Source organism: Podarcis filfolensis, assembly GCF_964270895.1.
Source record: "Podarcis filfolensis genome assembly, chromosome: 14".
Taxonomy (NCBI): Eukaryota; Metazoa; Chordata; class Lepidosauria; order Squamata; family Lacertidae; genus Podarcis; species Podarcis filfolensis.
The window spans coordinates 6,265,493-6,278,030 of NC_139616.1; the positions used below are offsets into that span (position 1 = coordinate 6,265,493).

General features: G+C 45.6%; 1 protein-coding gene across 2 annotated transcripts in view; it reads left to right on the plus strand.

The window, feature by feature from the left end:
- PRTG (protogenin) overlaps positions 1 to 12,538 on the plus strand; it is a 78,519-nt gene that overhangs the window by 39,758 nt on the left and 26,223 nt on the right. For both annotated transcript variants that reach the window (XM_083586281.1, XM_083586282.1), the window contains exons 9-11: positions 3,571 to 3,735; positions 3,933 to 4,238; positions 4,709 to 4,897. In XM_083586281.1, coding sequence (XP_083442407.1) covers positions 3,571 to 3,735; positions 3,933 to 4,238; positions 4,709 to 4,897 — 660 coding nt within the window. The remainder of the gene's footprint in view (positions 1 to 3,570; positions 3,736 to 3,932; positions 4,239 to 4,708; positions 4,898 to 12,538) is intronic.

Sequence of the window (12,538 nt, forward strand, 5' to 3'; positions counted from 1 at the left end):
CTAATCTGTGGGGTTTTAGGTACTAGTAATACAATATCTGGCTTGTGGTTCCCTTGAAATGAATGTATGGAGAAGTTGCTGGGCCTATTTTAAGGAGATCAAATAGCATGTGGCATTTTATACTTCCAGTATCTTTTGAAAGCCAGCTTTAATTGATGTGTCATTACTCTTCCACTGATGAATCAAGTTTATATCCTGTGTGGGTTGTTGGGCCCCAGACTGTGGGTTAAAGCCTCAGCGCCTAGGACTTGCCAATCGAAAGGTTGGCAGTTCGAATCCCCGTGGCGGGGTGCGCTCCCGTTGTTCGGTCCCAGCGCCTGCCAACCTAGCAGTTCGAAAGCACCTTCGGGTGCAAGTAGATAAATAGGGACCGCTTACCAGCGGGAAGGTAAACGGCGTTCCGTGTGCTGCGCTGGCTCGCCAGATCAGCTTGTCACGCTGGCCACGTGACCCGGAAGTGTCTGCGGACAGCGCTGGCTCCTGGCCTATAGAGTGAGATGAGCGCACAACCCTAGAGTCTGGCAAGACTGACCCGTACGGGCAGGGGTACCTTTACCTTTACCTTTTTATGTCTATAATGGCACTTCAATATCTTCCCCAGACTCAGTGCTTGCATTCAGATTGACCAATGGAGGAAGGATATGGTAGTTGTTACCCTTCCTGCTATACCCTCCAAGCTTGACTACTTCAACATGCTCTATGTAGGGCTGCCATTTAAGAGTATTTAGAGGCTTCTGCTACGGAGGCAGAACTCCACTTTTTAGCAGGGAATAGATGGCCATGACTGTTGAAGAACTCCAGTCTTACGAGATCTGGAGTAGCATCTGTTGGCTTCCAGACATGGTTTATGTGCCAGTTTCAACCTTTTAAATTGCCTGGGGTCACTTGAGAAGGCCCATCCCCCCATAGGAGCCTGGTCTTGCAGGTGGAAGTGTAAAGGGTTCTCCTTCTACCCTTGAATCTCTCATGCCTCCCTGTTGTGTAGCAGTTACCTTGAGCCGTGGGTCTGGCATAGTGATCACTCAGAAGGACCTGCTGCTCTCTCTCAGCCTCTCTGATCTTTTTAACTATTCAACATACCCAATATTTCCACACCTCGTTATGGAGGGTCGTTGAGGTATGCAAAAGAATGACCACCAGGTTGGTCTGTGTAAGAAATAAATTTACCTTCTTACATTTACAAAACACATTTTATAGACCAGCTTCTGTCTCACCAGAATAAATACTGAAGGTTTTTGGAAATTATATGGGTACAATACGTTAACTGTTTGACAACCGATGGGCTGGTTAAAAGCAAGGCTTGGCTGTTCATTCCCCCTGTTTAATTGGCCTTGTCTGCCGCACAAAGTGGATAGTCCCTGGTTCAGCTGCTGTAGCAGCAGCATCCTTAGCCTGTCCTGAAGCACTCTGGGAACTTTGTGGGAACTCTTGAATTGCCGGAGGTGTATCTGGTCTCATAGGCTCTTGTTTGAAGTAGTTAGCTAGCATTTACTCCTATGCTGCCTTTTCCACTGAAAAAAACTCTGCAGCCCACAATGGTTAACACAAAGACAAAATTCAAGCAATGAAATTCAGCATGCAAAAATGTAAGACAGCAAACTCCTGCCATCTTAAAACAACAGCCACCTAAAAGCCAAATACAACTATCACCCTCCCTAAAGACAGGCCAGTCCCAGCCCACCGACCCACCCAAAATAAATCAGTGAGCAGGAGCAAGGGGAAATTCTCAGGCAACAACTCTTCCATATAAAGGTACCAGGCAAGGGAATGGCTGAAAAAATATGTACCTTGATGCTCCGGCACAATCTTCCCCCATGCAAAAAAATGAGGTGGGTAGGTCTACATGCCACCTCTGGGATCAGATGCAACATGCCTCTGAGTCCCAGTTGCTGGAGTCTGATCCAACATCAGCTTAGCTCTTCTGACGTCCTTGTTTGTAACTGCACTGCCCATGGAGGGAAAGCCAAGAAGTTTCTTCCACTTGACAAAGCGCTGGACTTTTCACACAAGCCCGGTATTGCTCCATTCACTGTAAAGAAATGCAGGATTTCTAAAATATGCTCCAAAAATCTGGTCATATTTTCCTCCACCTGCCTCACAGGCCGAATAATAAAAGTTAGCATTGACTACAAATTGGGCTAGGGGCAGAGGTAGCAGAGAGAGTAAACAAACAGGTGTCTGCTGAGAGCTACTTAAAGAAAAGAAAAACGTATTTCAAATTGGGGCAGGGGAGATGTTTGTGGTACTAGGGAGAATGGGGACTTGATGAGGGAGCGTGTTAATTCCTTGTTAGCGATTAAGAAAAGGAACAAAGGAATGGCTGATTGGGTGGGAGGGAGGGGGAGCCTGCCTTGTCTTCTCTGCTGCCTCTTCTAGGCGGGGGCCTCCTTTCCTCCCCATGGAGTCTTCCCAGCTATTCAAGACAAAGAAGGAGCCCTTTCAGTTTGGGTTCAGGGATCCTGTGTAGCAGGTCAGAAATCGTGCCATGCAGTTCCTAATTAACCAGCCATTAATTAGGGTGTTGTGAGATGCTCATAATCTTGCCTAATTAAAATGCTATCAAGTTAACTCAAAACTGTGGGAAAACCGACTGGTGGAATTTTTGTTGTTCAGTTTGTAGAGAGGTTCTCTTCTTAGGAGGGGAGGCTTAAACTGCTTCAAGAAGCGAAGTTTGTGGGTTTTTGTTTTTTTCACAAAGTTGACAAGCAATTTGGCATGAATTGTGCATTAAGGAAGGGCCTCTGGCTGCCGCCACCAGCTGCTTTCTGCTTTAGAGCTTTGCTCTATAGGAATGAAGCAGGACAAAGCCCCCACCAAAGCCCCCACCATGCATTTATGGGGCACGTTTGGATGCAAATTGCTGCACTCATTAAGGAGGAAAAGCATGTTTTAAACTAATCCTTGTTGCTCTGTCCCCAAACTAAAACAGGTACACAGTCCTGTGTGCACCAAACAGAACAAATCTATTAACAGGGTCATTTGAGTTAAAATGGGGAGCCAGGGGTCCAGAGCATCTTCATTTTGATTTGGTTGGTGTTTTTAAGCAGCTACAGCAGAGCACTCACCACCCCCAGGGTCCAAAAATGAGAGGGGGGCCATAAAGCAGGAGATCCAGAGGCTGTGATGGCTCCCCTCTTGTGCCTTCCTGCTTTCTCTTCACAGTTTGTTGTGGTTTAGTTTTCTGAATGGAGTTTTTGAGCTGAATCAGCACATCCGCAGAGAGCTTTCTGTTCAGCACATCCCAAAGCCCCATGTTCTGTAGCAAGGCACAGTTTGGTAGCATGAAACTGCTTTCACTCAGACTACAAAAGAAACCCCATTCTGACCCAGTCCGAATATTTTTCTCAGAAATGCCCCATTTTTAGTGGTTGGGCTTACTTCCAAGTAAGAATGCCACCTTGTTGTTAAATCCTTACATTACATTACATACAAGGAAATCTCCCTGATTTATTATTGCCTGGCTTAGGGCGATTTACCAGGTAAATGTTGATAAGATCGCAGCCTTAAACATATAATCCTGTAGAGAGGTTTCAGGTGCATTTGTTTCTGTAAATTCTTTCTGCATTCCAGGTTTAAATAATGAAGAATATCAAGTTGTTATTGGAAACGACACAACACATTATATTATTGACGACTTGGAACCTGCCAGCAACTACACCTTTTACATAGTGGCCTACATGCCGATGGGAGCCAGCCAAATGTCTGACCATGTGACACAACACACTCTGGAAGACAGTAAGTTCTTTTAAAAAAAATAATACTTATATCCTGCCTTTTCTCTGACAGGGACTCAAGGTGCTAAACAGCTAAAAACAGAAAAATCAACAATTAAAAAACAATTAAAGTGTGTGTGTGTGAGAGAGAGAACAAGAGACTTAATCCTGTTATATCAGAGGGAAAACTATTCTTCTTTCTGCTTCTCCTCCTCTTAGTCCCTCTGAGGGCTCCTGAGATCAGCTTGACAAGCCAAAGCCCCACAGATATTCTCATCTCCTGGCTGCCGATTCCAGCCAAGTACCGGCGAGGCCAGGTCGTCTCGTTCCGCTTGTCATTTCGACTCAGCACCGAGAGCACCGTCCAGGTTCTGGAGCTCCCAGGCACAACCTACGAACACCTTTTAGGCGGCCTGAAACCCGACAGCATCTATTTGGTCCGTATCTCTGCAGCAACTCGGATTGGCTGGGGAGAGGCCTCCCTGTGGACTTCTCATCACACGCCGAAAGCCACGAGTGTCAAAGGTGTGTCATCTTTTCAATTTAATATATGCCCAAATAATGGACCTTTCAACTGAAGTCACTGCAGAACATCTCTAGCAAGCTAACCTGAATTGCCCCTGGTGTCCTTTCCTTTGAAGTGTTGTCCTTGCAGCCCTGTGGGTCAACTGAAGTTTATATTTGCTGCTTCATGAACTCATTTCACCTGCATTTTATGAAATGGGGCATTAGTTTTGCACAGACTTTGCACCGGCTCTGTAGGCTGTGTAGCCGTGGGTGTGATGCACTGGACCTCCCAGGGGTTTTACAGGAAGGGAAGAGCCATGGCTCAGCGATGGTGTGTGGGAGAACACCCCCTGGCATTTCCAGGCATGCCTGGGAGAGACATTTCCAGGCTGAGCCAGGTGGGTTAATGGTCTGACTCAAGATAAGTCAGCTTCCTTGTTTTCTGCTTGTTCCTCCAATGTTAAAAACAACTCCCCTTCTTTTCCTAGCACCAAAATCTCCTGAGCTGCGCCTGGAACCCCTGAACTGCACAACGATCACAGTCAGCTGGCAAAAAGATTTGGAAGACACGGCAGCCATCCAGGGCTACAAATTGTACTACAAGGAAGAAGGCCAGCAAGAAAATGGACCTATCCTGCTAGAGGCCAGTGACTTGACACACACCATCAGTGGCCTGGGTGAGTTTGCACACAGCTTCTGCCTTCTGTATTTCTGAAGGAGAAGCCACGCTCGTTTCACAGTGGAAGTGAGGGCAAAGCTTTTTGTTAGAGCCACTCGTGTGATGATGGAGAGATTCCCCTTTAAATGCATGTGGAGTCACTTGCCTCCCCTCAGAAGGAATGAATTGCTTAAATATGGGGCAGCTCAGAAGTTATGTAAAAGCTGGTTTTCTTTTTGCATACAGAGGGACAATTAAGAGTCGCCTGTACTGGAAGGCCTTTGATCTGTGAGGGTTGCTATGCTCTATTCCTTAAAAATTCCCTGTCCTGAGGTTGATTCAGCTAAGTACCTCTGCTGTTATGGGTAGTATTTGTGGCTTTTCTCCTGCAACTGGTTATTTTAATGGTTTTATTAGCCACTTTGAATATAGTTTATGCATAAAAATGATATAAATAAATATGTTCCTGAACGTTGACATTTACCTAGGATTGTAGGAGACCCACAGAGAAATGCTGGAAATATTTTTACCCTGATTTTTTTGTATTTATTACTTGATTTATATATCCTCCCTTATGATGCAGTTATTCCATCAAGACAATGTTCAAAATTTAATAAGTGGTGGTGATGATGAAGGCATGATCTGGTAGATACTGTATACTTGGAGTTCCCAAAAACTCTTGACAAAGTACCACACCAGGGATTCCTGAGTCCTCTTGTGGATCAGGAATTGGCTAAGAAACAGGAAGCAGGCAGAAGGAACAAATGGACAGTTCTCCTGATGAAGGGATATAGAATGTGGGGTTCTCCAAAGATTGGTATTGGGACAGGCGCTTTTTATCTAATTAATTAATGGTTTAGCAATATTTTGGCTAATCGTGCTGATGATGCCAACTTGTTTAGGGTGATAAAAATGAAAGGGGATTGCAAGGCGTTCCAAAAGGATCTTTCTGAACTGGGCGGGTGACTCTCTTACTCATTAAGATAGCAAATGTGATCCAGTGCAAGCAATTGTGAATTGATGCATGTTGGAGGTAAAACTTCACATGCATGGTCATGGGGTCTGAACTGGCAGTGACTGAGCAGCAAAGAGGTCTTGGGGTCACAGTGTATAGCTCAATGAAAATGTTGACCCATTTTGCAGCAGCTGTGAAAAGGGCAAATTCCATATTTGGGATCATTGTGGCTTATCACTAAGCACATAAATTTATCCCCTACCTAGGATGATTAGGAAAGAATCTAAATAAAAGTTTTTCTCTATCTCTCAACATTCTCAAACCTGGAGCCATGCAATAAAGAAGAGTGCTTGGAAGTTCTAGACAGTCAAAAGAAAGTCTTCTGTCTTGATGTTTTGCCTTTTATGTTCCTGTATCTTTAAAGCTGTTTTGACTGAAATCTAAATAAGTAGCTGGGTCTAGTGTGATAACTTGAAGTAGAAAGGAGAAAAAGAGCACTAGGGAACTCCCTGTTTTTAAGGTGCCAGAAAGGGATTTCCTCCTCACCTTGGGGCTGGGATGAGACTAGATGATTGACTGAATTGTCAGAATTAAATCATCACCACAGCCAGGTCAACTGGCCTCTTTACGACACTTAGATCTCCCCCTTCCTCATGTGTTATTACTCCAGAAGAAAGAGAGATTTTTAGACAGAGCAACTGCCAAGTCTTCTCAGTGGGTAAGGGTCCATATGTGGTCCTTTCAAGACAGAGGGCTTCTGGCAGCAGGATTGGACCCATTGAGCGCAGACCAGAACACAAAAGGATCAGCAGTGGCTCAGTCAAAGAAGGGATGCCTCTTCTTTTAAGATGTCGTTGATCTGTCTTTGGACAGTGTATCCTGCTTGAAAGCATGCGGATACAGACTGGCGCACCTGGCTCTCCTTATTGCAGAGCATTTCAGAGCCTTGCTGATTTGGCTCAGGTGTTGCACAGAAGGCTGCAAAATAAACCGGGTTTTTTAGAATCAATGATCAGTGAAATGGCACAGGTGAAGCGTCATAGTAAAACGGGCTGGGATAATCATTTAAGGATAAATGTTGTCACTGCAGTTGCGGCCGCTTAGCAAATGCCCTCTAATGCAAAATGCAACTTGAGCCGGCGTAGTTGTGTTGTCACATTGGCTATGAAGTGCCTGCTCTGATACCGTGAAGTTTCTCCCGACATGCATGCGTGCTGGTCGCCTAGCGTGTTTCAGAAATGGTGTCACTGCTGGAAGACTTTGTCCAGCGGAGGTGCTCCCTCTCTCCAGCTCAGCTTCCCACAGAGCCTGACTGTAGTTGTTAAATTACACAACCATATGTCATTAGTTGCTAGATCCATTTTTGTTTTGATGGCATCCTGTTAAAGGAAGAATTAATATTTGGGGTTACGCTTCATGCTGTCATGTAGCTGCACCTTGGAATCCAGATGATGTCACAACAGAACCAGTGATGTCATTTTAAGATTGCACTTCCCAAACTAAACAGCTTGCAGAGGGGCAGCCATGTTGGTCTGTAGCAGCAAGCACCAGAAAGGAACATAAAGGCCTAGCAGGATTATTAGGACAGAAACCTTTGTGGAAAGTCCTCAGGCTCATGAAGCAATGTTCCCAAGTGGCAGGCAGGTATACTCAAGTATACCCGGAAGGTGAAGGTGACCTGGAAACTACAACTAATCCAGAATGCGGCAGCAGGACTGGTGACTGGGGGCAGCCGCCGAGACCACATAAAACCGGTCTTGAAAGACCTACATTGGCTCACAGTACATTTCCGAGCACGATTCAAAGTGTTGGTGTTGACCTTTAAAGCCCTCAACGGCCTCGGCCCAGTATATCTGAAGGAGCGTCTCCACCCCCATCATTCTGCCTGGACGCTGAGGTCCAGCGCTGAGGGCCTTCTGGCGGTTCCCTCATTGCGAGAAGCAAAGCTACAGGGAACCAGGCAGAGGGCCTTCTCGGTAGTGGTGCCTGCCCTGTGGAACGTCCTCCCACCAGATGTCAAAGAGAAAAACAACTACCTGACATTCAGAAGACATCTGAAGGCAGCCCTGTTCAGGGAAGTTTTTAATGTGTGACATTTTAGTGTATTTTTGGTCTTTGTTGGAAGCTGCCCAGAGTGGCTGGGGAAACCCAGCCAGATGGGCGGGGTACAAATAAATTATTATTATTATTATTATTATTATTATTATTATTATTATTATTATCATCATCTGCCTCCATGCATGTGGAGCAACTTCAGCAAAATTACTGGGGCCTTCAATCTGGATTAACTAATGCGAGGATTGCAATTAAGATGCTACTATCAGACTGTCTGCTCTGGCAGCATTCCCAGTTATTCGTGTGGCAGAATTAGGAATCTCTGGGTTCTTTGTTGCTGCCCTCTGTGACATTTTCTCCCCCTCACCTCCACCACATGCTGTCAGACCAGATCTTGTCTCTGGGTGTTTGAGTCTCTCCTTTGTGCCCACTGTTTATTTTTTAACAGAATTTTTTTGCATGCTTTCTCTTTTTCACCCCACCCCCTGTGTCAGTGGGACTAATAAACACAGCAGCCGTGTTCTAGGCTGCTCTTCTCCAAATAAATATATTGGCACACTTAGTGACATTTATGTCACAACTTTCCCTTTCCCCACACACATTTATTTTTCTGCAGGATATGCACACACATATCCACCCCTGCTTCCTGCTCCAGTGTAAAATTCCGTCCCTGTTGCCACTTGGCTTTCCTGCAGGAGCTGACTCTGTAGAGCATGCCTTGCATTTTTGCCCCTAATTTTAATCCTTCTCGCTCCACACTTTGCAGAGAAACTCCCCTGTTGTGGCACTTGGCACATGTCTTCCTCCAGCTTTTGTTTCTGTAATATTCTCCAGATATTTCTTGGCTTCCTGTGGGTGTTTGTTTGTTTGTTTGTTTGGTGTGCAGCAAAGTGTGGAAACCAAACCAAACAAGAAATGACACACAGCACCCATTTTCATAAGTTCTTAATACATTTTCAAGCAACCTTCCTGGGCTAGTCTGCAGTTTGGAGGAAGAAGGTTGTGGATGCTTTGGAGGTAGAGGACTTAGCAGGCAGCAGGGGAACTGTTTGCCTCGCGTTCTCAGGGACAGAGTTGGGGGAATGCTGGACATTCGGGGTTGGAGGTTATTTGAGGGTGAGATAGGAGGGAATTGGAGCTTCAAGAGGGGGCAATTGGAGGTAGAGTTTGAGAGGGGCAAAACCTGTACTACCTGTGGATTATGCTTTGAAATGATTCTGAAGGTTTCTTGAGTACCTTCTGGAGATCTTTAGGATGGTTTCTGTCTCTTCTCCCTGCCCTCTAAAAGAACTATGCTGCCTTTAAGATAATATCCTAGCAAATGCCACTGTGCTCACACAAGGCGATGAAGGAAGGGGAAGCTGGGGCTCTCTTATCACCTTACTCAAAAGAAGCAGCCTGGGCAGTGCAGAGGTCAACCACCTCTGCCTTCCTCTGACCCTTTTGACTGTTTTCCTGGAGAACTCCAGGAATTCACTCTCTGGGTACTCGGGACAGGATAGGCTCTGTGTCTTGTGCTTTAACCTAATGGTGGCTGCTTCCTTTGTGCTGCAAGAATTATGCCAGTTGGCTTGAGTAAAGCTTCTAGTGGTGACCCTGGGCTGATGCTGGGTATTCTAGTCCCACAGATGCCTCAGCTTAAGTTTCCTTAAGGCACATGCTGAAGAAGGCTTTGCAGAGGGGGAAATGCAGTGGTGTGTGGTTGGCTAGCACATTTGCTATCTATTGTGAAAAGTAGCCCTGATAGCCATAACAACAAAAACAACACTTAATATATAATACAATACAATATAATATTATTTATAACCCCACCCATCTGGCTGGGTTCCCCCATATCTAAAAACATAATAAAAACATCAAGTGTTAAAAACCTCCCAATACTTCAGCCTTCAGATGTCTTCTAAAAGTTGTGTAATTCTTTATCTCCTTGACATCTGAAGGGAGGGTGCCACTACCGAGAAGACCCTCTGCCTGGTTCCCTGTAACTTTGCTTCTCGCAGTGAGGGAACCAGCAGAAGACCCTTGGAGGAGGACATCAGTGTCTGGGCTGAGCGATGGGGGTGAAAATGCTCCTTCAGGTATACTGAAGGTATACATCACATGGTGTGTGATGGCTTGAGATTCAGGTTTGAATGAAGGAAATCCGGGTTCAAACCTCTTTTCAGCCCTGCAGCTATCTGGGTGGCCTTGGGCCAAATGTGCTTCTCTCTGTTTAACCTGAGCTGTGAGTTAAGCTGTGACTCTGTGTTCTGGGGGAAGAAGGGCAGCCACCCTCAACCTTTTGCCATTTGTACCATCACGTCTGAAGTGATAGAGCATCCTCCAGGGGAGTCTAGCTGCAAAATGTCTTGGGGAACCTGATGAATCAGCAGCTGGGGACAACAGCAGTACCTGGGCAGTGTGACAGAGTGAGAGCAGCTTCACTCTTCCTTTGGGAAGCATCCACACAACCCTATAACAGCACTGACAAATGGAAAGGCCCAACAAAACAACACCCTCACATGGAAAAGTTGTTGTGAACACTGCATTCATGGCTTTCAATGGAAAGGGTCCTCTTTCTTCTCCCCCCACCCCACCAGTACAGTGGCCTATATTTTCTGTTGGTAAGAATCTGTTTGTAAGAATCCCAGCTTGAATTAATCTCAGTGCCCCCAAGTTGTGAAAAACTGAACATGATGAATTCCCACTGTAGGGAATTTGTAGGATACGGAAGAGGTAAGGTGATATCTGTGGGACTCCCCATTTGATAGAACCCGCCCCAGTTTCTGTTGACCTCCACATTCTCTGCCCCAGGCTGGCCTGAGGTTGGGCTTTTGCAGCTAAAGTAAACGTAGACATAGCCAAAGTCTGTCTTGCTTTTAAAGAAACACCACAGGAAATCTTTGCACTAGAGGCAGCTAATAGTTTGTGTTGCCGAAGAAGAGAAGGACATCTTGCTGCTCTTGGGAGGAAGTTCACCATGTGTTAGTGGAGAGTTTGACTGACCAGAACAATAAATATTGTGATCCTCTGGTTACTGCTTGCACTTGGGCAGGTATTTACTTTCTCTGATTCCATCCTTATATTAAACTTCTTCTGTGGGAAGAGGGTTTTTTTCTGTCCCAGGAAAACTAGTGGAAAGTATTGTTAAAGATAAAATGACCTAGCATATAAAAGAATAAGCCTTACTGAAGCAGAGTTAGCATGGCTTCTCCAAGGGTAAATCCTGTTTCAATAGTTCCTTGAGGATCTCAGCAAGTACCGTATTTTTCGCTCTATAGGATGCACACGACCATAGGACGCACCATGTTTTAGAGGGGGAGAACAAAAAAAAAATCCCCCCTCTCTGCTCAGCTCCCCTTCAGCGAAGCAGCAGGAGAAACGGAGCCCCTTCCATTTCTCCCCCCGCTTCGCTGAAGGGTCTTGCTCTCGCGGCTTCAGCAAAAAGAACCCGAAGCCTTTGGAGCGCAGCATGAGTTCCCGCTGCGCTCCAAAGGCTTCAGGCGGCTATCCCTGAAGGCTGGAGAGCGAGAGGTGTCCCTCTGCGCTTTGGAGGCTTTGCGTTGCTATCGCTGAAGCCAAGGAGCCTGCATTCGCTCCATAGGACGCACACACATTTCCCCTTCATTTTTGGAGGGGGAAAAGTGCGTCCTATAGAGCGAAAAATACAGTATATCAATAGAGGTGATCCAGTTAACATAGAATAGTACAGCTTTCAAAAAGCTTCCAACAAGCTTTCTCACCAGAGACTCTTTAGTAAGCTTAGCAGTCATAGGAACTGGTTAAATAAAAAGAAGCAGATTAGGGGTAAATATACTCTGAATGGAGAGATGTAGACACTACATGCAGGATAATTCTGTCAGTTGCTACTAGCCATGATGGCTGTGTTCCATCTGCACTGCTGGAGGCAGCATGACATGCCCCTGAATAAGAGTTGTTGGGACTTGCAAGTGGGGTGATTTCAGATCCTGCTTCCAGGCTTCCCATAATGGGCATTTGGTAGGAGTCTGAGAACAGGATCTTGGACTAGATGGATCCCCTTTGTTCTGATCCTGCTGCTGCAGGACTTCTCTTAGGTTCTCATGAGATCAACTGGCTCAAGGTTCTGGCACACAAGCCAGGCCAAGCATTGAATAAGGACCAAGGTGTTAGTTCAGGACTTGCATTTTCTGCCTTAGCTGCAGGACTGCTTAAAGAAAGTTGTCTCAAGCAGTGTGTTTGCTTCGTTACATCACATGCAACTTATCCTGGGGCACAAGCTACTGGGATGCACCCACAGGCCAGCTCCATCCAAATGACTTCTCCTTATGCATTCCTCCCCCTTCATTGCAACAAGGCTCAGAAAGGGGAGTGTCCTAGAAGATCTCCAAATAGCTATGATGCTTGCACAGATGCCCTACTCAGTATTTGAGCAGCTAAGTTGATTACCAGCTGAACCAGTAAATCACAGAGAGCCTTGGTGGTGTTTTTCAGAAGCTGGCAGGTGCCCTGAACTTAAATTAAAGCCTTGCATAAAATTTGAAGGCCGATAGAGTTAAAACAAAGAATTATTAAGAGTAGAATATTGCAGTGCATCCAGCAAGAAAATGGCCTTTCCTCACACTCTGGTGATCATAGACAAAATTGGCCTTTTCCAGAATGCATGAAAGTGAAAAAAACTCACCAAAACCC